Source organism: Pelobates fuscus, chromosome 2 (genome assembly GCF_036172605.1).
Source record: "Pelobates fuscus isolate aPelFus1 chromosome 2, aPelFus1.pri, whole genome shotgun sequence".
NCBI lineage: Eukaryota > Metazoa > Chordata > Amphibia > Anura > Pelobatidae > Pelobates > Pelobates fuscus.
Window position 1 is genome coordinate 137,090,397 of NC_086318.1, and position 25,772 is coordinate 137,116,168.

Genomic DNA, 25,772 nt, shown 5'->3' on the forward strand with positions numbered 1-25,772 from the left:
TGTCACACACGTCATGTGTCCTTAAGGGGTTAAGGAAGTTGTGATGGGAGTAAGAAGGGAGTAAGGACTTTTTTTGCTGGGAAGGTATGATGACACCAGAAAACTTGGAGTACATGCTGAACACTCCCCATAGAGATGCACAGATTCATAGCTTTTAGGCATGTGCACTAGCCTCCCAATGCTATGGGTTTGCTTAGATCATCAAGATTGATTATCTCAGCCAAGCAGGCAGGGCTACAGCATGGAGACTGGTGCAACAAAGGCTAAAAGGCAAGCATTTTTTTTTTTAATGCACATTGGGTTGAGGAAACACCATATTGTTAGGAATACAGGTCTATGCACATGGATTCCTAATACATGTCCCTAGTGTTCCAATATTGTTGACTTACAATGACATTATAGGAACCCAGACCACTTCATCTCACTAAATTTGTCTATGTGCCATAACCCTGTCTAATCGTGCAATGTAAAACAATACCATTCTGCTTAAGGGCCTCTAGTTGCAGTCACTTACACAATAGCATCAGGAATACACATTTGTTAGGCTATAGTGTTCCTTTAATGTTTTGGAAACTCACTACCTAATATTCTTTTGATATTTTCTCATCATATTTGTATCACGCATTAGCATAATTTTAATGAAGCAGTACATAACAGTATACTACTAATAATAATAAGCCAACATATTTTGTAGCATTATACAAAGAATCCAGATCGGCCCAAGGGGTGTGCAAGCTGTGCGCTGGGCAGCCGACACAGGTAGGCAAGGAGACAGAGCAAGATATAAGGGAGGTGGGGGCCGGAGCTAAATAAGAAGGTGGGGTCGCCAAATAGGCAGAGCTAAATGTAGCCTTTACCCGCTGTCCAGTAACTCAGGACACTGTGAAAGAAGGCAGGAAGGAGTCCCTGCTTTCTCAACAGCTAGACAGGGAGTGCACTGCCTCCACTCCTTCCCCCTCCAGACCATAGACAAAGGTGGTGGTGGTGGTGGTGGTGGTGGTGGGTGTGTGTCTGCCTGTTTCTGCCTGTGTCTGACTGCAACTGTATGTGGCTGCCTGTAGCTGTGTGCGGGACTATCAGCTTGTAACTGTGTGTGACTGTCTGCGTGTGACTTTCTGACAGTGAAAATTAGTGCCTGGAACGGTGTGCATGTGGCTGCATTTGACAGTATGTGTGTATAATTATGTGCATCTGTCTGTGTGACTATGGGACTACAGATGCTGGTGTTTATTGGGACATTGCATAAATACACATCAGCATTCACACACAGGGCCTACCATGCATATATTTTTTTATAAATTTGAATTAAATACCCACCACAACTATCACACACAGTCAATACATCCATAACAAAAATTACACACAGAGAGCAAACCATATTTTCTGCACACTGGACTGCCAGAGATTAGAAAGACCACCTCCCTGCAAGGTAACAACATGGAAGGGGGATTGAATATTTGTTTTGAGACACACACACACAATAAATGGATGAGTGGGTATGACCAGGAAAAGGAACGGATTTTTTTTGGATATGGTGCCTAAAGGCATAAGGCCTTGCAAAGAATGTACAACAAGTAACTTTAACAGGTTAGGTCAGAAATACAGAAACAGGATTGCAGGTAAGGAATCTTTACCACATATTGGTACAGTAACATTTCTAGATCTGTCCTAACTTTCACCTATCGCCTCGAACACCACATTTGTCATTATGTACAATTAGTTAACCAGCCTGTACCAGATTCTAAAGCCTATCAATCCAGAAGAAACTGCATTATTACTCCACATGAAAGTCCATGTCAGGTACACATACTTCTAACCTATGCATTGTGCTGAAGAAATCTTCAGCAAAATGGCATCTAAAGACATGTTCGTACATTTTGTCAAAGTAGATTCTACATTCATGCACAGTTTGAGTACCAACTAGGCATATTAGGTAAAATATCTTTAGGACAGGCCATCTTCTCTAGGCAACATACTGTAAACTATGAAAACATCTTAAATACAAATTAAAAGCAAAAGAAATACCTTATACAACTGGTAGTTTTCTAAGTATAGTAGATAAAATAGGTAGTGTTAGAAAATGTGAATCCTTTTAACTCTAATGTTAATAGCGGAAATTACTGCATGCAATACTTTCATTCTTTTAAATAAATATCCACTGAATACCAATGTGTTTAAAGTTCAGTACGTTTTGCATTACACTTATTGTGTAAAACAAGGTTGTCAATATCAAGTAGAGCAGTCTGCTGCCACCTACTGCTACTTCACGTTTAAGAAAAATGACTCACCCAACAAGTAGATATGGCAATATTCTAATTGAAGTGTTAAACACGCCACTAGTTGCTGTCTTCCTGACCGGTACTAGAGGCACTTGTGTTGCAACAACAGGGTTTCATTCAGACCTGTGACTTTCACGATCATGAGAACATCATCAAATGCAGCTTATGGGGAAGTAGTGGATTCAATGGTTTCCTATGAGAAGTATTTTATTGTGATTGCGCATCCTCAAGGAGGAGCATTGGTTGGACAATCATCAAGGAAGTGACATCTCCAGAATGAAGTTACAGTAGGAGCAGCAGGGGGCAACACTGACTCAGAGTGAGTAACACAGGAAAAGTAAAACCTATTCTTCTCTACGGATGGGTTGCGAATCTACATAAAGGTTGGGACTATGTAATTAGGAATACACAAGACGTTACACTGTGGCCATTAATATATCAAACATGTCCACCATTCCAGGATAAGTGGATATGCAACTTTTATTCACAGCATCTTAGTAAAAGTTGAATAGCCTAATAAGCAACACTGTTTTTTACCCGACTTGTAATATGATTTAAAAGATATGTAGCGATTAATTACTGTAGTAACTCAATGGATCCTACTTATATCACATTAAAGGAACACTGTAGGTACCCAGACCATTTCAGCTTTTTAAAGTAATCTGGCTGCACGGTCTCTGTCCGTTTAACACTGCAATTGTAATTATTGCAGTAACTGAGAAACTGCAATAATTACATTGCAGAGTTAATAACTCCTCCTCTAGTGGCCGTCTACCATATTAATGTGGAATGTACTTCTCTTAGTAACTTAGTTACTAAGAGAAGTACAAGATACACTGGGACAAGAGCACCAGATCATGGGCGGGAAGGATCAATTCTGTAAAAATGTGCATAGTACCACAGATGTTATTTCTTTTTAGATCCATACCAATAATGATCCCTAAATCAATTATAACATTTTCAGAAAACAATAAATGCTCATATTTGGAAACTCAAACCCCCAAGAATATCACTGAATACAATGAGCTGCAAAATGACAGAGGGTGGAATGGGAATACCGCATATTCAAAAATATTATATATAGCTTCCATACTGGCACAAACAGCAGCACTAATAGATACATCTAGTATACCCCTATGGCATATATTAGAACAATCCATTGTCCCACAATATGAGATATTGGATCTCATTTGGACAACACATCTCTCTGAGGTTTTGGAGTTACTGGGCACCTAAACTTCAGGGGAAGGGCAATTATTTTTACTATGGAACTCTGCAAAGTTTAACTTATTATACAAAAGATTTAAACATAACAACATGAAGAAAGAAAGGATTAACAAAAACCCGACATCTAATAGCAGGCTCAGTTATAAATCAATTCCCAGATATACAGATTAAATACGATCTTCATAACAGGGAACTCTCTACATATCTCAGAGTGAAACCTATTTTAATGAAACTTCAAGTGAAGGAGGTGGAAAATTCTAGGGTGAATGTTTTTGGGAGGCTATGTTTGGGGGGACGACACCAAGATAAGCCTCTATCAATAAGCTACAGAGGAATATTTAATCTAGAAAAACCAGAGAAACTGCCTTTTATGTTAAATTGGGAGAAGGAGCTAAACAACGAGTGGGAGCCCTTTCAATCGTATAGGGCTATGAGATCAACTAAGTCTGCCACACATAATATACCACAAAGAGAAGCAACATACAAAATGTGGCTACGGTGGTACAAGACACCACAAAAATTGGCGCAAATATATCCAGAGAACATGGGGACATGCTGGAGATGTGGGGAAATGGAAGGATCTATAACCCATATATTTTGGCAGTGTAAAAAAATTATTGATAAATGGAAACACATTCAACAATTAATTTTTAAAGTTACAAACACATTGATGCCCCTGCAACCAGAAATATTCCTACTACACATTATGCCAGAGAGAATATTGCTACAAGAAAAAGTGCTAATTATACCTATTTTGATGGCTACAAAAATTGCTATAGCCAATTTATGGAAAACAAAACAGGTGCCATCATTAAGTATAATAAGGGAAAAGATCTCTACTACCAAAATCTACGAGGAGATGGCAAATAGGCTAAAAGGCAAACAGGATATTTATGATAAAATTTGGGCGAGGTGGAAATGAAATTAGAGGAAATTAAGAGAAAATAAGGGGAAAGAAATAAGCAAAATTGCTTCATTAATACAGATGGCTAATAAAATTTAGGTGGTACAAAACAAACGAAGGAAGAGGGAAGGGAGTCGAGGGAAAGAGAACAAGAACAGAAAAAAATAAGTGTTTGAGATTCAAGCAGCAGGAACAGATATAGACGTTTGATATGAAATTTTATAAATTAAATTGGAAATGCAGATTCATAAAAGAAAGAATTACTCTAATTAAATGTACATTTTTATTTTATCTATTTTTTTTCTTTATAGAGAAGGATATGTATAAAGTATATCAGAAGGGATAAAAAAGAAATGCCTAATGTAATAAAGAATTCAGTGATTTAAAGATATACAAAAAGTGTCACTGAAGCCGAAAATAAGTCAGAAGAGATTGTAAGATGTATAAAAGTAAAAGATGGTAATAGAATATCTTGCATTGTGAATGGTATTTTTCTCTTTCCGTATATTATTTACTTTTTTGTGTCTGTTTTTTCTGTAATTTGAAAAAGTGAAAAAAAGATTTAAACATGAGAAAAAAAAAATATTAATGTGGAATGTAAACACTGCTTTTTCTCTGAAAAGACCGTGTTTACTGCAAAAAGCCTGAAGGTAATGATTCTACTCACCAGAATAAATTCAATAAGCAGTAGTTGTTCTGGTGACTATACATATAGCAGCCTGTACCAGATTCTAAAGCCTATCAATCCAGAAGAAACTGAAAGTCCATGTATGCAGTCTCACTGCTTAATTCGCTCTCATTTAGGAGTTACATCACTGTTTATGCAGTCCGTGTCATTTCACTGCATGTGACTTACACAGCTTTCTTAAAACATTTCCTGTAAATAGTCATCTAATGTTTGCACATTCTGTTTAATCTAGAATTTCTTATCTACGGGTCTGTGAATAGCCTTTTAGACTCTGCAGGAGCCTCCTGTGTATGATTCAAATTCTATATACAAAGCAGAAGATTTATTCTAAAGCAAGTTAACATCCGATTGAAAAAAACTTTATTTTCATACAGGCTGTGTCAGTCACAGCCAGGGGAGGTGTGGCTAGGGCTGCATAAATAGAAACAAAAGTTATTACACACCTAAATGGCAGAGAATTGAGCAGCGAGGCTGCAGGAGCATGATCTATACACTAAACATGCTAGATTAAAGGCACACTATAGTCACCAGAACAACTACAGCTTATTGTATTTGTTACGGTGAGTAGAATCATTCATTCCCTTTAGGTTTTTTGCAGTAAACCCGGTCTTTTAAGAAAAAAGGCAGTGTTTACATTACAGCCTAGGGATACCTCCACTTCAGATGGCTACTAGTGGTGCTTCCTGGGGTGCTTCCAGACACTGAACTCCTCACACAGATGCATTGGTAAAATTCATCTTTATGAGGAGATGCTGATTGACCAGGGCTGTGTTTGACTTGTGCTGACTCTGCCTCTGATCTGCCTCCTTGACAGCCAATCCTGCCTTATTCACAGCCAATCCTGTGGGGACGCACTGTGATTGGCACAGACCACCATTTCTGATGATGACAGCCAAGCAGGCAGATCGGGGGCAGAGACAGCAGCAGACAATGGGAGTCAGAGGGGCTAGATGGTGTTTTTAACACAATAGGTTCAGAAATACATGTTTAAGCTAAAGTTGATTTGGTCTCTAATTACAATAGAACACATGTCCACATTATGAACCAAAACTAAAGCTAGAAGCTGTGACACTTGTCTCAGTCCTTAAGGATTTGAGACACCTGAAAATAAATGAGAAAAAAGAAAGTTATTGCAGAGTCCCACTTATGTATAAGCCAGGTTAAATCTGAGGGTCAATAAGAAAAGCCAAGGTTTTGGACTGTAAAGCTTAAGTTCTTAGAGTGTTTTCTAAAGGGACACTACGCACCTAAATCAAAATTTGCTTAATAAAGCTGTTTTGATGTTTAGATCATGCCTCTGCAGTCCCACTGCTCAATTCCCTTCCTTTGAGTATCCCTTTAAGAGATAACTGTACTAGGCCACTACAGGTTAATTGTTGTAAAAGCACAACAAACTAACTTTCACATTCGCTATTCTGACATGTGAGTGTCAGACAGCAGGTGTCTTCGGTTTTGGTCAAACCTCTCTAAAATGTTTTGTCCAAGATACAGGGGATACAGACCACACAGTGTTTATGTCGCATACACTGCAGCTTTCAGTCAATATCTCTGTCAATGTATGTAATATCCTAAATTTTCCACAAAACTGTATTTTAAATAATTTTTTTTATTTTTAAATCACAAAAAGCTAGAGGCAATATACTGACTGCAATTCAATCCCCAGCTTCCTATTTAGCCCAAACCAATAGACATTGAAATCACAAAGATATCCACTTACACATACACTCACATAGAAAGATACATAAAGAGATATGAATATAAACGTAAGCCAACACAAACAAAATTCTAGAAATAGATTGAAAGCTGAAATACTATAATGTTCTAACAGATTACTGGAAAAAAGTCAAAACGTCTCACGGCCTAAGGCTAAAGCTTGTACAACATTCTAAGATCAGAAAAATCATATAAATAAAATAATCTTAAAAATACTGCATTTTTTTGGCAAACCAAGTGTTAAGAAGGAAAATTTTCTATAAAATATTGAACGTCAATGGCACAGACCGAGGATGTGCCTTAGGATCTAATCCTCATGTATTTCAAAGGGCCTGCATCTCATGGCCTCTCCTTCTGACAAAATGACAGCACATACTTGAAAATATGAGGGGAAAGAAGAAAAGAAATGCCACAGGAGATATTCAAGGTTTCTTATGATTCAAACATTAACAGCACTGCTAACTAGTCATCAGAGGATAGCATAATAGCAGGGGATTTAGATTAAAGGCTGGGATAAAAAACATAAATGTATATTACGAGAAATAGTCAAAAAGCAAATTTTGCATGGCTGCTGTTCAAAAATGTGTAATGCCACTAGCTTTTAAAATGTTTTAATTGGAAGTAATTTATAAAGAACTTCTCTACTTCAAGCAAATGGCAGTATAAAATGTAGACTTCTGGATGAGCCCCAAAAAATAGAATAACACATTAATTTAAAAGATGGAATATATGAGACAAAGGGTGAAGACACAATTTCATGTATAGGCTGTGGTGGCAGGCAACAACATTAATGCACTTCTGTCACACACTGCTGCCTTCAGAAGTGAACGAGCCCTGCTGCTAAACAGAGTTCGATAACAGATTACTGGCTGTTACCTCCTGTTGGTGGTCCTAAGATATGGTAAAAATCACTGGCCCTCCGGGACCAGAGACCAGTCATCAGTCATAAATTCCTTTACACTATTTAATTTCAAACAGTTAAACAAAACATGCCTTTAATTGCTGCACCATTTCAGGGTATCTTCCAGGCACCACCACGATGTAGTCCATTGCTGTCCACACATAGTACACCATACTTTGACAATGAAACAGAGTACAGACCACATTGATAATATTTTTACAAGGCACTATGAATCATGCCTAATGGGCATGACACACAATTCATGGTTCCTGATATTTGAAATAATCAGTAGCACATAAACCAATTAAGCACATAAACCATACCTTTACAGGAGAAATGTGTGAATGTGACACAAATCCATGGATATTCTCAATCTGGGAAATGTTCTTTTCAGAGACCTGAACTAATTCTGGGCTTCTTCCTTCACTTAAGATGTGAGGTGAGCTGGGCTCTTGTGAGGGGAGATCTTCATCTTGGTATCTATATTTCTGGAAAGGGGAAAACAAAACAAAAAAGTTGCTCAGTAGACCATATAAAACAATTCAATGGGCTCGGAATGTTCAACGAACAAGATTGTAAGCATATGTCTAGTCAACAAATGGCAGGTAATTATAATTTCTAGTTCAACTGATTAATGGGCCAAAAAATTTAGCTCTTTTAAAAGAGCTTGAAATTCCATCTCTACACTGTGCTAGTGATTTTGCTAGTAAATTGATAGATTTGGAGAAAATCTCTGGTCACAACATTCACATTCCAACACACTGGCAACAAAGCCAGCATGTTGATATCATGAAGAAGGTTTACCCCAAATCAATTAAGGAATGTGAGGGCACCGGAGGTGGATGTTACAGACTAGCAACACCGACCTCTGTAAGGAAATCCCAGTGGTGGGAGCCGAGGCCAGGTAAGTAATTATTGTTTCCCTTTAAAAAGACCACTATAGGCACCCAGACCACTTAAGCTCAATGAAGTGGTCTGGGTGCCATGTCCTCCTAGTTTTAACCCTGCAGCTGTAAACATAGCAGTTTCAGAGAAACTGCTAGGTTTACATTAGGGTTATTCCAGCCTCTAGTGGCCGTCTCCCTGACAGCCGCTAGAAGCGCTTCTGCGATTCTCAGTGTGAAAATCTTATTAAACTCCCACAGCGCGAGTTCAGATCCCCATAGGAAAGCAATGAGTAATGCTATCCTATGGGCGGATTGAATGTGCGTGCGGCTCTGGCCACGCATGCGCATTTGTCTCCACTCGGGAGCGGACGTCGGCAGGAGGAGGAGTTTGTTTTCCTGGCACTATAGTGCTTCTTTAATATATTATTTTTGTTTCTCCTTGGAGAAACAACTGTACCCAAAACTTTGGATAAAATAATTATTTACAGAAAGGGTAGTAGATTATAATATGGGCAACAATAGGAAATACAAACACACACAGCAATTGTGGTATTTTTCTCCCTACACACATTTTAGAGTTATGGGAATTCTAAAGTACATGAATTAAAGGAATGCTGGCTTTGCTGTAGTTAAAATTCCTCTGGGAAGGGACAGAGAGACCCGGGGACTCTTAGGAGTGTAACCTTTGCAAATTGTTTGTGTTTAGAATTATCTTTTTTTTAAAGTTAGATCTAGGGTTATGTATGGGCCTAGAGTTCCTTTAACCTTAGGGCAGCAGGGGAGTAAAATATCTGATGATTGTTACGGGGCTCATTTCAAATTAGCCGGAAAGGTTTTCCCCTTTAAAACATACAACAATAATCAAGACAGTGCATAGTCTGGAGTCCCTTGGCACCATCCCACGATAATCTGTCAAACTGGTTACCAGAAAGTTTGACAGGTACTTTGAGTCCTTCTAGTCTGCACGGATGTGTTAAAGTGAAGTTCGTACTCCCACATTAGTAATTCCACATTATGACATTATTCATGGGCTAATAGTGTGAGCCGACAATCACGGATCAACTCAAACTCAACTCAATTGTCAAATTGAATGCAAACACTATTGTGGTGGTTATGTTGTTTTGAGTACTCATTTCATTCAGCCTCTGCCCTTTGTTAATAAAATGTGATAGATGCTGGAGAGAAAAAGCATATTTTCCTCTCCCCAGATTGTAGTTTAACATATGGTAGGCTAGATTAAGGGGCAATCTTGGCCCAGTTTTAGAAACCCTGTGCATTAACAATTACCTGTTAGTATGAAGGGGTGGGGGCGGGGGGAGAGACACACACACAGTAAATAGGTATTAAAACTGAAAGCATGAATAATACAACACTGTACTGATTAACCAGAAATCCAATCATAGGATCACTACATTCTGTATCTGACATTGCTCTCAAATACTTCATGAACGCTCATTTTCACAGTCTGGTGGAATAAAGATCAGTTGTGACAGACAAAAAAATGAAAATGGAAGAAAGTATTATAGTGCTGACATTTGTAATAAACTGGAAGTACAACTGACTCAGCAACTGTATTTTTCAGTAATTTAACGAAGCTAAAAAAACAGTTGCCAAATTTAGAGACAGATATAAAAAATGGCACACAATATCATAAGTTGCTGCATTAGCAACACATTGGTGATTTATGCAATGAAAGCATGGGTAGTTGTAATCGCCACAGGCAACAATCCTGTGCTTGTTTGTGATGTATCAGCATCTTGTCAGAATAATCACATGACACAGATGAGGATTATTTGAGTAGAATTAACTCAGGAGGATGGGTAAAGGAAGAGTTCATAGCATTAACCCCTTAAGGACGGAGTCAAATGTACAAGTTGTGAACGAAACAAAATGTAAACAAAACCTGGCATTTGCGCTATATGTCTGTCCAACCGTAATTCACCTCTTTCATATTAAATGCACCACCCCTTATTATATATATCATTTTATTCAGGGGAAACAGGGCTTTCATTTAATATCAAATATTTAGCTATGAAACCTAATTTAATATGAAAAAAATGGGAGAAAATAAGATTTGTTTTTTTTTTTAGTTCTACATGACATTTTAACTGTCAATGTCATAATACGGTTTGCTGTTACTGCAATAAAATACACATTTGTATTCAGCAAAGTCTCACGTGTAAAACAGTACCCCCTATGTACAGGTTTTATGGTGTTTTGGGAAGTTAAAGGGTCAAATATAGCGTGTTACATTTGAAATTGAAATTCGCCAGATTGGTTACGTTGCCTTTGAGACTGTATAGTAGCCCAGGAAATAAATTTACACCCATAATGGCATACCATTTGCAATAGTAGACGACCCAAGGTATTGCAAATAAGGGATGTCCAGTCTTTTTTAGTAGCCAGTTGGTCACAAACACTGGCCAAAGTTAGCGTTAGTATTTGTTTGTGTGTGAAAAATGCAAAAAACGCCAATTTTGGCCAGTGTTTGTGACTAAGTGGCTACTAAAAAAGACTGGACATACCCCATTTGCAATACCTTGGGTTGTCTACTATTGCAAATAGTATGCCATCATAGGGGTAAATTTTAATTCTTGGGCTACCATAGGGTCATAAAGGCAACGTAAGCAATCTGGCTAATTTTAAAGCCTTATATTTGACGCTGTAATTTTTGAAAACACCATAAAACCTGTACATGAGGGGTACTGTTGTACTCGGGAGACTTCGCTGAACACAAATATTTGTGTTTCAAAACAGTAAAAAGTATTGCAGCAATAATATCGTCCGTGTAAGTGCTGTTTGTGCGTGGAAAAATGCAAAAACCGTCACTTTTACTGGCGATGTCATCGTTGTAATACATTTTACTGTTTTGAAACACTAATATTTGTGTTCAGCGAAGTCTCCCGAGTAAAACAGTACCCCCCATGTACAGGTTTTATGGTGTCTTGGAAAGTTATAGGGTTAAATATAGTGCTAGCAAATTAAATTCCCTATACTTTCGGCATGGGTTGTCAGGCAGGTCCTGCTAATTGTAATTAATTAGGATACCTAATTATGTAAAATTATTACATAAATATATGTGTAGAATTAATATATGTATATATATACATATGTGTATACAAAAGATAAAGCAGAGCTCCTGCACTCCAACTAAATAGCAATTTAATACCCGGTGCCAAGTCAAAATAGATACAGAAAAATGTAGATACATACGTAATTTTTTTTAAAAAATATTTTTATTTATATATAGGTATATATAGTGATATATACGTATATAGATATATATATTTCGTTCTACGTGTATTTTGATATAAATATATATTAATATCACAATACAGTTAGAACGAAATAAAACACATCTATGGGGGGGCGGGGCCGGACCGCCGAGCTGGACGGTCGCAAGTCCCTTCAGCTCCTGCACATTCTACCGATCTAAGCCTTCAAATCACGATTTAAGAGGAGATGACGAGCCGACAGCACCGACGCTCCGTGTGCTGGGCTGACTGGGTCCAGGGAGAGGCTGACTCTCCGAGTTCCAGTCCCCTGGGGGAGAAATTACCGCTCCAGATGGAGCCTTCTTCGGCGGTGAGCGGGGCGGACGGCCGCTGCCCCGCTATCCTGCCCGACAGTGCCCGGCCGGAGGACCGAACCGGCGAGGTCCTGGCCCTGTCCTCCCCCCTTTGGGCCGGCGGGGGTGATCCCGGCCCCCACCCTGTGACCGCGAGGGCAGAAAGGCAGCCTGAGCCCAGCAGCTTCTACAGCCTGATCCGAGGCCTGGGCACCCTACCTAAAATGGCGGACGCCACGTGCATCAACACAAACATGAGAAGATGCGGTGCCCGGACACCCACAATCCCTGGCAAAGCAACGGGGCACAGGCAAAACCCACAGCTTCCACGACTACCACCCGATAGGGAAGCTCAGCGCTCATCTCAGGGCTGTAACAAGCGAGCTCACGCACAGCAGAGGAGCCTGCCACACGCCAAGGTAAGACAGCGAGAAACCCTGACACATCGGAGGACCGACCTCCCATACTTACTGCTGCATCCTGCACTTTTCGGGCGAAACACCATACTACGACCGGCAATGAAGAAGCCGAACAACAGGCAGACAACCGATCAGCGACAGAGCTCCTATCAGCCCGCAAAACGCTCCAGCACAACGGAGAAACAGGGGCTCACCCGACACAGCTATTTTGCCGACTTCTTTCCCGATCAGCGTCAGACTCAACCCAGCCTCGAAACGGAGCGGGATAGCAGCCGGCACGGACCGCGAACATCACAACCCTGCTTGCCGTGATAAATTGAGGGGGTCTACTATCAGGACTAAGACACTGCTGATTCCTAGAAGTGGCCCTGGCGTTGCAGAGTGGTCAGATGCACAAATGTTATGTTTTGTTTTTCTTGCATTTTCTGTTTAAGTTTTAACATGACCATTATGAAAAGCACACATTAAGCAGGTAAACTTGCAGTAGCATTAACATGTAAGCGATGTCGTTTAAGCACGCCATTAGTTTAATTACTGCTCCTATCCTGTGTATTAACTATTGGTAATATATCAGGCCTGTTCTGTTTCCTTTTTACTGTGTCTCAACACACTAAGCACTGAATCATTTGTCCTCGACTCAAATCTATAAAGCGATGTCTTAACATGTTTATCTACTCCTACCTTTCCCTAACGTTTATTTCTTCTTGACTAGCTTAAAAAACTAAAAATGTGCAACTATATCCTGTGCCACAATTGTAAAATCTTGTTTTAATCTGGTACATGCTACTGCTGTTGTGGCAAAGCATGAAAGCTTGTAATATTAACTCTTGCACGAAAAAATAAAGAATTAAAAAAAAAAAAAAAAACATCTATATATTTAATATTTTATTTTTAATTATTTTTTTATTCTATTTTTTTACGTATTTACATTTTTTTATATTATATATAAATATATATATATATATATAACAATAATTATATATATTTAATCAGTATCAGTCTACGTGTAATTTGATAATTAATATATATATATATATATATATATATATACATATACATATATATACATATACACACACATATATACACACACTAAGATCATATATATAGTATATTATTTATTTATATTTATTTTTACACTGATTTAACTGTTTTTTTTATTTGATTTCCAGCCAGCAGGGGGACTGTCATTACAGTTAGTCCCCCTGCTGGCATTGCTGCAGCCAGTTATCCCGGCCATGTGATTGTGAGGTCCTCGCAAGGACCTCACTCTCACATGGCCCGGGGGGGGGGGGGGGGGGGGGGGGGGGGGGGGCTGAAGAGGGCGGAGGTGCCCCCCCAAAGGCGATCGCCGGCGACCGGGTAAGTAAAAAATAAAACGGAGGGCGTACTATTACGTCCTGCGGCGTTTAGAGCCGCTTTATAAAGGACGTAATAGTACGCCCTCCGGTCTTAAGGGGTTAAGGGAAAAAAAACACTATGTAACAAGCCACCTGGTTAGAAAACCGCTTGCCTATTTCAGTTATGACAAGTTTCCAATTTTAAGAAAATATGGATTAGTACAATTCAAGCAGCTAATCTACATCAGACTTTTCGCAAAGACTTTGTAAGAGGCAATCTAGTACATTGTCTGCAACATTTATGACTGTAATGAAAAAAGTTTGGAGTGTATTTTATAGATTACTCTTGAATGCCCAAACCCTTGCCAAAAATTGTACATAGATGAGAAGACCAATTAAAACCAATGCTGAGGCACATCCGTGGTTTCGTCTTTAAAATGTACAAAATAAAAAAGGATATTGAATTTGTTTAAAAGGACCATAATCTCTATAGAGAATCCCAATTTTATACATTTCAAAATGCTTCAAATTCAGTTTCCTACTGTTAAATAGAAAACACTGGCTAGGCAGATTAATTCACCAAATGTTTTTCAGAAGTGGTGGTCTGAGCCAATCACCATGCTTCCCCATAGGATTGGCTGAGACGGTCAAAGATGCAGATCAGGGACAGAGCTAGCACAAGCCAAACAACCCTGGCCAATCAGCATCTCCTCATAAAAATGTATTGAATCAATGAATCTCTATGAGGAAAGTTCAGTGTCTCCATGCAGAGGGTGGATACACTGAATGGCAGTGCTACACACTGTGCAGCACTGCCACAGAAGCATCTCTAGTAGTCATCTGAGGAGTGGCCAGTCGAGTTATCCCAAGGCTGTAATGTCAACACTGTATTTTCTCTGAAAAGACAGCATTTACTGTAAAAAGCCTGAAAGGAATGATTATACTCACTAGATCAAATACAATAAGCTGTAATTGTTCTGGTGACTATAGTGTCCCTTTAAAATTCGGGATTATTCTAGCTCCTAGTGACCGAATAATCTAAATTTTATTAAAGACAGGAGGCGAATATTTGCTTATCTTTCTTTACTGAAACTCCCAGCAGCAAAGAAACAGTTAACAGCAGTGTAAAAAAAGTTTAACCAATCAGAGTGCATCACAGCAATATAAACTGTCATCAGGCTCCTCCCAATTCCTCTTTCTTGATGTAGCCGATCAGCTGTAGAGTCAACCATGTAAAAGTAGTCATTAAAACGATGAACAGGTAACGGTGAAGGTATCTTTAAGGATGAAGGTAGTGATCAACCCGCAGGTAGAGTCAAGGCAGAAGGCAAGCGATCTTCACACTAGGAGGAAGGAGAAATATCGTGAAAGTATGGTCTCTTTGGCAAAAGAAAAAACAAATAAATGCAGTGAACTGACTTCCAATTTAGTGCAAGCTCTAACTATGGTAATAACAGAGTGGTATAACAGTAAATGACCATCTAGAATTTAATGAACTAGATATAATATAAAGAACGGGTTATAATAATAACGACCTAATGAGTCTAGGTTAGCGAAAGAGAGGATGTAAGTCATAGTTAGAAATTGGAGGTAGTACAGGATACTTACCTAGAAGGGTGGGAAGAGAAAACTAGGGTGGGAAAATATTCGCCTCCTGTCTTTAATAAAATTTAGATTATTCGGTCACTAGGAGCTAGAATAATCCCGAATTTTATGGCAAGACAGGAGGCTTCATATTTGCTATTTTAACGCACAGATAGCAAGGACAGAGAAACGTGAGGAGAGTGTCTAAAATAAAAGGTACGGAAGGTGGATTCTCTAGACCAATCAGCGGAGGATAGAATTTCCGCTAAGGAACCTCCAGCTAAGAGTGCTGAAGAGGCGGCTGCGCCTCTAACCGAGTGACCCCCGAAAGATGCATCAATGCCAGCCAGGGCTAGGAGCCATTTAATCCAGCGTGCAATGGTAGGGCACGAAACTGGTTTGTGAGGCCATACATAGGATACCAGGAGGGGCCCGGTAGGTGCTCTGAGAAGGGTAGTGCGAGCGATATAGTGTCTTATGCACCGGGCTACGCATAGGAGTGGTCTCACCGAGAAGTAAGGGTAGCTCACGGTAGATGAGTTGGTCTTAGTGCGTCTAGTGATGTGAAAGTGTACCCCCTCTGGTGTGAAATCGAGGGCGTGAAAGTCGAAAGCCCTGATGTCGGAAACTCTTCGGAAGGAGACCAAGCAGAGGAGGAGGGCTAATTTGGCTGATAATTGGCGTAGGGAAAGCGCTTCGTTGTCCGGCCAAGCTTCCAGGAACGTGAGCATGACGGCAACGTCCCAGAATTGATTATATTTGGGATTCGGGGGTCTAGCGATGCGGATGCCCCGCAAAAGTCTGCAGACAGACGGGTGTTTGCCCACCGAAGAGCCTTCTATAGGAACGTGCACTGCAGAAATAGCAGACCGAAACACGTTAATGGTCCGGTAGGATTTACCCTGGTCGAATAAAGACGACAGGAAGTTAATAATATTAATTATAGGTGTTGAAAAGGGATCAAGGTTCCTTTCCAAGCACCAGCAACTCCATAGGCGCCATGCAGAGATGTAAGAGCGTCTGGTTCCTGGGGCCCATGAGTCCCAAAGGAGTCCCTGAGCAGTTGTCGAAAGGCCTGAGACATTCCACGATCCCCTGAAATGGTCCAAGCTACTAGTTGGAGATGGTCCTGGATCGCCAATGGGTGAAAGTTGCCTATCGAGTCTCTGAGGAGGTCGTGGGTGCAGGGTAGTAGCAGGGGAAATTCCACTGACATTTCCAGTAGGTAAGGGTACCATGGTTGGGCCCGCCATAGCGGGGTCACTAGAGTTATCTTGACACCTTGAGTTCTGAGAAGTTGTAGCGTGCGTGGAATCATGGAGAATGGAGGGAACGCATATGCCCCTGACATCGGCCACTTCTGTAGGAAGGCATCGACTGCAAGGCACGCTGGGTCCGGTAACCAGCTGTAAAAAGCGTCCGTCTGCCTGTTGAGGCGAGATGCAAAGAGGTCCAGGTTGAATGGTCCCCGGCAAATCTGGAGATGATGAAATATTTGTGGATTCAGTTGCCAATCGCTGGAGTCCCTCCAGTGGCGGGAGAACCAGTCTGCGACGAGGTTGTCTGTTCCCGGCAGATATTCCGCTCGCAGGGAGATATTCCTGTCTAGGCAGAACTGATATAATTCCTTGGTCAGGTCTGAGAGCATCTTTGATTTGGAACCTCCTAGATGATTCACGTAGCGGACTGCGGACACGTTGTCCATTTTCAGCACAACTGAACAGTTGTAGGCATATTTGGCGAAGCTGCGGATTGCAAATGAGCCTGCAATCAGTTCGAGGCAGTTGATGTGAAGTGCGCGTTCTGAGTGGGACCAGAGTCCTCCTGTAGAGGTTTCCGAGCAGGTTGCGCCCCATCCGAGCAAACTTGCATCTGATTCCAGGATGAAGTCTGGTTGGGATCCGAAAATGGCTCTTCCATTCCAGGCATCCATATGTTGTAGCCACCAATGGAGCTCGAGCCGGGCCTCGTCCGTGAGTGTGATCTGTTGGTCGTAAGATGTCGACTGGTGTAGGTATTGGGTCTTTAATCGTTGCAGTGCCCGGTAATGCAGTGGGGCAGGGAATATAGCCTGTATTGAGGCGGAGAGCAAGCCGATGGTGCGGGCTAGATCCCGTAGGCGAAGGTGTGGTGATATCAGTAACTTCCGAATGTCTCTTTTTATGGATTTTATTCTGGGTGCCGGAAGTTGAAGGACTGCTTGAACGGAGTCTATCTGGAATCCCAGGAATTGTATCGTCTGGGACGGTGTTAGAGATGATTTCTGGTGATTGATCACGAAGCCAAGATTCTGCAATAGGGCGGAGGTCATGTTTGTATGATGGAGGAGGGTTTCCTGGTCCTGTGCCATGAGAAGGATATCGTCCAGATAGATTATGGAGCGGATTCCTTGGGACCGCAGTAAGGCCATCACTGGTTTCATTAGCTTGGTAAAGCACCAGGGTGCGGAAGATAGGCCGAAGGGTAGGCAGGTGAACTGCCATAGTGTCTGTTCCCAACGAAACTGAAGGAGGCAGCGGTGTGCTGGTGTTACCGGCACCGTGAGGTATGCATCCTTTAGGTCGAAGCGAGAGAACCAATCTCCCTCGGAGAGTAGGTCTCTCAATAAATGGATCCCTTCCATTTTGAAGTGACGGTATACGATGAAATTGTTCAGATCTTTCAGGTTGATTACTGGTCGTAGACCCCCTGATTTTTTCTTTACCAGAAACATGTTGCTTACGAAGACCTGTGGGCCCACAACTCGTTCGATCGCACCTTTGGTGCATAGATCGTTGAGTTCGCTCCGTAGAGTCGACTCGTCTAGCAAAGACATTTTTATTGGGGTAGGAAGGGAATTTTGAATTGGTTCGACTGAAAAATCCAGGTGGAACCCGGACACCGTTTGAAGGATCCAAGGATCCTGAGTTAGTTGAGACCACTGTTGGGAAAAAAGGGTTAACCGGCCTGCAATAGGAATAATAGAATAAGGAAGGTCCATTACCTGTAGCAGAGCGACCGCGTAGGGAAGCGGATCCACGTCCTCGGATTGCTCCGCGAGAGGGAAAAAATTGTCTGTGTTGGAATCGGGTATTGCCCGAATTCCAGGTGTCTGAAGGTCGAGGCCTGTAGCCTGTGAAGGCGGCTCTGCCAGTCGCTCGGCCTCTATAGCGACCAGCTCTTCCAGAAAAACGCTGAGAGCGAAATACCTTGCGAATAGAGGATTGTGCCTTTGTCAGTGTTGTAAAAACAGAGACGTGTTTACTTAGTTCTTTTATGAACTTGTCTCCAAATAACATGCCTTGAGCTTCTGGGCCAAGTTCTTTGGTGCCTAGTTAGGCAAGTTTAGCATCAATTTTATAAAGGACGGCTTTCCGCCGCTCTGTTGATATTGCCACATTGGCATTGCCTAAAAGGCATAAGGCCCTTTGTGCCCACTCTCGCACCATATGTGCGTCAAATGTGCCACCTGATAAAGCCTCGTCTGCAATAATGAAAATTTGTGTGAGCGGGCCCGCCACATCCATCAACTTGTCTTGAGCAGTTTTAAGACCCTGTTCTAGACCTTTACGGGGGTCTTTCCCTGACTTGGTTAGAAAGGTCACAAGGAAGGGGTCGAATTCTGGTGTATTGGCCACCTTGTCTGGGATGGTGGGGCGTGGGCATTCAGCCCTTAATTTGGCTCTCACCTCTTTTTCTAAATGCTGACGGAGCCACATTCTACAGTATTTGGCAATGTGGTCTGGGGGTGTCCATTCGGCCGATCTAGGGTGCTTAATGCACCTGGGGTCAAATAGAGGGCGTCCAGAGGTGTCAAATAAGGTATCTATGGGGTCAGACTCCGATTGGAGTTCCTCTAGAGGTATGAGGGGTTCATTAGTTGCAGAATCGGATGGATAAAGGTCTCGGAATGTCTTATGAGGCGGAGCCTCAGTATCAGAGTGTTCTGCGTAGTATTCGTCTAATACTTGGAGGTTAAAATCAGAGGTAGAACCCTCAAATGCGTCAAATTTATCATGTTTGGGTTTTGAATAGGGCACTTTAGGGTGTTTAGCGGGCGCTTTGCCTTTACCGGCGGTGGCGCTATCGCCCTTCCAAGGGCGTTTGCGAGGGGCTCCTTCATGTTCCGAAGTGTGAGAATCTTCGGAATCTGAGAGTAGGGTAATGGCCGCCGTAGGGGCTGGTATTGTCTGCTCGCTGAAAGCCGCTAAAGCTTTAGGAATGGATTCAGTGATGGCATTGAATAGCCAAGCCTTAAGTTCGGCAGAAACTGCTGGTTCTGGTACATCAGACATAATGTCAATAACAGTGGGGTCACCACAAAGAGAATAATATAATATACAATATATATATATATATAGTTTAAAATTTTTTTTTTTTATTATTTTTTTTTAAATTTGTATTATTTTAATTATTTTTAATATTGGTATGCAGACAAACTAATACAATGAGGCGGTGGACTTATACAGAAAAGTAATTTTTTGTAACAGTGGGGTTCATCCACAATACATCAATGGGGTTCACCCAGAGAGGAAGGACAATGAAATGTCCAAATCAAATAACAGGTATGTGCCTGTGTCATCAAATAGGGATTACCCTGTATAGAGGCAGAAAAAAGGGGGTCACCCTTGAAGGAAGGCTAGAGGGGGTCACCCTCTGAATAAAGGCTTGAGGGGGTCACCCTCAGTATCAAGCAAGGATTTTTTTAAGTTGACAAAAAACCTGTCAAGAAAAAGGGAAATTTTGAGTATGTATCCTTAATGATTTAAAATAAAAAGGTCTTTAAGGGATAAAAAGTACTTACCGAACAGCTGGGTCGTGTTCTGCAGTGGGAGCTGAAATGCGAGTGAACCGCCGCGCATAAAATTTCCGCAAGATGGCGCTGAGAGGAAGCCCAGGAAAAGGTAACTAGAAATGGCCGCGGAAGGAAAAGGGCGGGAAACGTCTCTATGGAGACGCAAGGTAACACACGAAGTGTGTGAGGGAAAAAACTGAGCGGAGCGGGCCGGCAAAATGCCGGGCGCTGCCGGGAAAGTGTGTCAGTAAAACAGACAGTATAAGAATACAAGTATGGTAGAAAAAAATAAGAGAGGCAATAGTGTTTATAGGTTGACTGGGGAGTCAGCCCATGTCACCTAAGCAGTGTGTAAAAGCACAGAAAGGCTGAGAAAATACTAGAATAGGTAAATGAATAAATATATATAATATTAAAGCAATATACTCATATAAATATATATAAAAATTGAGCATAAATAGGAGTATAATTAGAATAGACTCACCTGGGAGGCTAAGCAGCAAAGAAAGAGGAATTGGGAGGAGCCTGATGACAGTTTATATTGCTGTGATGCACTCTGATTGGTTAAACTTTTTTTACACTGCTGTTAACTGTTTCTTTGCTGCTGGGAGTTTCAGTAAAGAAAGATAAGCAAATATGAAGCCTCCTGTCTTGCCATAAAATTACCTCCAGCAGAGAAACTGCATTTCCTATACTTCCTAACATTGAAAGGTATAAAAGCAAGGTGAGTGGGACTATAGTGAAAGAGGTGCATGTCTGTGATATCCAAAGGGTCACTTGTGGCACACCTCAAAAAGGGGTTGTGTCAGCAAGACACTTCAGCCAGCCAAATAAGGCTGCTTAGTAGCAGAGAAATTATGCAAAATATTGTCAATATGTTGTTTGAGTATGCATGCGGGTATGTGGGGTGCTTCAACCTACTTCCCTTTATTCCTAGGCTCCACCTGCAATTTTGTTTTTGGGGGTGTTGGGGTGAGGAAGAGGGGGAAGGTGGAGGACACAAGGCATACGTTTCCGCAGCAAAAAGACCAACAACATTATTATAGAAAGAAAAAAAAGCCAGCAAAAGGGAAGGGGGAGGGTGGGATGGATGGAAAGACACCTTATGAAAAGTATTTATTTTATTACGATTTTTAAAACTGTGTGCAAGAATGGGGGAAGAAAAAAATAAAGAAAAAAATAAACACAACATTTTAGAGGATTGAGTTATGCACACATGTATTTCCCTCCGACACGGAAGTTAGTTAACCCCTTTGTGATTCTAGCAGAGGTGTACATTTTTAGAAATCCATTACAATTCTAAATTGTTCTATTATAACATGGCAAGCACAATGGAAAAAATATAATTGTTATGCTCTATAAAGTACACCTGTTCTTTCCAAAAATATTAAAATATATATATCCATATATATATATATATATATATATATATATCCATATATCCATATATCCAGCACAACTCTGATAACTGGGTTTTTAAAGCAGGAAAATGCTAAACAAAATGCATTACATTTGTGTTTTTGTACGCAGTAAAATTAGGAGACTATTTAAACATATATACAATTCAAAAACATTTATGCCTTTTAGGTTCAACATATGACTCAGTTGAGTTTATTTTTTAAGATGAAGAGTCTCCAAGGCAAATAAAATTATTTTTTTTAAAAACTACTGTCGCTAAAAATCATTTCTGACAATGTCACAATATTTCACAGCCTGCACATCTCATCCCGTTTGAACATCTGAAAGTCACCCCCACTGCACTAACAATTTAGCAAGCAACTCAGTTATGGTATAATAGAATACCGAACACTGAATATGCGATAACCTAATTCAGATCTTTCTTCACTAATCACACAAAACAAAATTGTAAATGTTAAATAAAGACTAAAATCTATACGTGGATAAACAGATTTGCTATGTTTTTAGAGCAAAATTTACATTATAGGAATCAAGAATTTGTTCTACTAACCTTGCATCCAAACATTAACGAAATGGTACTGTTGCTGCATGCAACCTTACAGTGGCAAAGAATCGGTGAGAAACAATCCAAATGTTTAATATTTGGAGACAGTTTTTCAGAGCCAGGGCATTTCAAGCGATCAGTCAACATGATCCCAGGAAAATGTCTTTGAAGATGCTTGTTTATTGGCTTCGACATTTATTGTGATAAATGCAAATTAGAAAAGAAAAATATTTCCTCCCGTACAGTCATTTACTTTTCATACAACTAGACAAGCAAGGTTAGATTCAAATAGAAAGAAAGAAAAAAAAACATATGAAAATTTCTATAATATAGACTCTTGAGACTAAAATCCAACTGCTGCAGTGTTAGCAATACAAAGTCATCTATGAAATAGGAAAGTCAGCACTAGCATGCTGCAATGTCCAAAGCATGCTGACAGCTAAGGAGGTGGAACAATATTTGAAAGAAAAAAAAAAAAAAAGGAAAAGCCACATGTCTGGGCCATTCAGTTGTTCTTAAGGGGACACTACAGTTACCAGAACCACTACAGGTCAATCTATTGGATCTGGTGTCTATAGCCTGTCCCTGCAGTGTTGACACTGTAAACACTGCCTTTTCAGAGAAAAGGCAGTGTTTATATTATGCGCCTAGTTAAAGTAACACTATATGCACCCAGACGACTTCAGCTCATTTACGTGGTCTCGTTGCAGTGTCAAAGGTCTCTTTTAACACTGCAGTGGTAATTACTGCAATTTTTAATAAACCACAATAATTAGCTCCCAGGGTTAACTCCACCTCTATTGACCGTCTACCAGACAACCACTAGAAGGATTTCCGGGTCGTGGTCGCCTGATGCTGGACGTCCTCACGCTATGCATGAGGGCATCCAGAGTCAACCGAAACCCCCATAGGATTACAATGCTTTTCTATTGAGAAAGTCCTAATGCGAACACGTGATCACCGCGCATACGCATAAGGTACCCCACTGCCGGCTGATGTAGATGGGGGGAGGAGCAGAGACAGAGCCAGAACCACCCACCTGTCACTTACTTGATTCCAGCAAATAAATAGCTACCTTAGCAGGTGAAAAAAATGGGGCTTTAAAATTTTTTTAAAAGTATACACACATAAAAGTCAAAAGCAGCACCTTAAAAATGTTATACCCAATAAAATTACACTTGTAACCTTAAACACTACAAACAAGAAAAAAGGTGTGCTGTGTCTTTAAGACCACAATATTTAGTGCAAATATAAACACATATCAGGCCCGGACTACAGAAGTAGCTTGTTCCTTCCGGACCCAACCCCGCCTCCCGGAAGGAACAAGCTACCTCTGGAGTCCTCAACCGATATTTGTGTTCCACAATCCAGCCTCCCGGAAGGAACAAGCTAACTCTGGAGTCAGGTGTGTACATTTTGAAGTGTGTTTGTAATTAATTACTTTTGCGCATTTTCTCACTGCACTCTGCACTTTATATGTAATATAGCACAAGCAGACAGTGCTATAAAAGGGCATTTTTATTGCACTTTATAAACATATTGCTTTTTTGCACTTTATTCCAGCGCCAATGTCCATTGGTGCTGGAATCAGGTAAGTGACATAAGGGTTTTTTAACACCTTCATCACCACAACACTATAGTTTTCCCTTTAACACCTCTGTAGCATTGGCAGTTCGCGTCGCCACGCATTGCATGTTCCCCATAAGGATGTAATGTAATTCAAAGTCTCTCTATGAGGAGATGCTCATTGACACAGTGATCGGTGCTGGGCAACTGGCAGAGCCAGAGCTCTCCCTCTCATGCTGCAATCCTACTGCACAGACACCTCACAGGGCCCTCTTTAAATGTTGTAAGCTATGAATTCCCTCTACTGATGCCAGTACCGACATCAAAAGAAAGCCATATTTCTCCTTTACAAGTTATATACAATATGTCTTGTGCACTTAAACAAAAAGGGAGAAATCGTGGTAGACTGAACTCATGGCAAAAGTGCCAAAAAGGCCTTTATTCACAAATGCGTTGCGTCATTTTTCCCCGGGAAAGCATTGGATTGTCTGAAATCGGCAAGGAGGCTTGGCGGTGGCGAAGTCAAATGCAGGCTTGGCCTATCAGTACGTCCTCATAGAGATGATCTTAACCTCTTACCGTTTGGGACCAGGGCTCTTTTTTGACACACATAGCAATTTAAGAATACATGTACAGAGAACTTTAAGGGTTATTGCCAAAGAACACCCCAATATGTGTTCAGAAACATCTCCTAAATGCAGTGATACCCCCATGTATAGGTGTGTCGGGTTCTCTGAGGGCTAAAAGACCTTATTTGGAGTGTGCGCATTCCAGTTTTCCCAACTTGGAATTTTCACAGTTGGTCATCATGCACCCATGTCCTATTTGGGAATTTTTTGAAGCTAGCCAATGTAATTCACCCCCATAAAACCATATATTTTTGAAAAGTAGACACCCTAGGGTATTTCAAAGGGTGGAATTTAACACTTTCCATGCACTAATTCTATATCCAGTCTTTGTCAAACGTTTAGGTAGTCATTTTTTTGTGTTATATTTCTCTCACATTGTACTTTAGGCATGGATTCTCAGTTCCCGTTGTGTTACTGAAAAAGAACACCCCAATATGTGTTCAGCAACATCTCCCGAGTACAACAGTGCCCCCCAACGTACAGGTTTTAGAGTTTTTTTTGCAAACTTACAGGGGTCAAATGTAGGGCTTTTCCATGTTTGCACATTGAAATTTGCCAGATTGGTTTGCGGGCCTATGTTGCCTTTCAGACCGTATAGCATCCCAGGAATGAAAATGAACCCCATTATGGCATACTATATGTAAAAGTAGACAACCCTCGGTATTCAAAATGGGGTATGTCCAGTCTTTTGTAGTAGCCACAATAGCTTGCGAAAGTTAGTGTTCATATTTGTTTTTTTAATTTTTATTTTTTACACAAAAACTGCACTTTTACTGGTGATTTCATTGTCATGATAAGTTTTACTGATGTAAAACACTCATTTTGTCTTCAACTAAGTCTCCCAAGTATAACAATACCCCCCACGTACAGGGTCAATTCCAAATGGGGTATTTCCAGTCTTGTGAGATAATTAGATTGCCAGGTGAGCCCAATTTAAGGAAAAACTACTAAAGGAGGGCAGTCCACATTATTAAGCAGAGCACCATTTTCATGCAATATGGGGAAGAAAAAGGATCTCTCTGCTGCCGAAAAGAGTGAAATAGTTCAATGCCTTGGACGAGGTATGAAAACATTAGATATTTCACGAAAACTTAAGCGTGATCATCGCACTATTAAGAGATTTGTCGCTGATTCAGAGCACAGACAGGTTCGTGCAGATAAAGGCACATTGAGGAAGATTTCTGCCAGATCCATGAATCGGATCAAGAGAGCAGCTGCTAAAATACCATTATATAGCAGCAAACAGATATTTGAAGCTACAGGTGCCTCTGGGGTCCCACGGACATCAAGGTGTAGAGCCCTGCAGAGTCTTGCAACTGTGCATAAACCT

At 40.7% G+C, this 25,772-nt stretch overlaps 1 protein-coding gene across 13 annotated transcripts in view; it reads right to left on the minus strand.

The window, feature by feature from the left end:
• Positions 1–25,772, minus strand: part of DLG1 (discs large MAGUK scaffold protein 1) — a 231,411-nt gene that overhangs the window by 156,310 nt on the left and 49,329 nt on the right. For all 13 annotated transcript variants that reach the window (XM_063442744.1, XM_063442739.1, XM_063442748.1 and 10 more), the window contains one exon: positions 8,036–8,200. In XM_063442744.1, the coding sequence (XP_063298814.1) occupies positions 8,036–8,200 (165 nt within the window). The remainder of the gene's footprint in view (positions 1–8,035; positions 8,201–25,772) is intronic.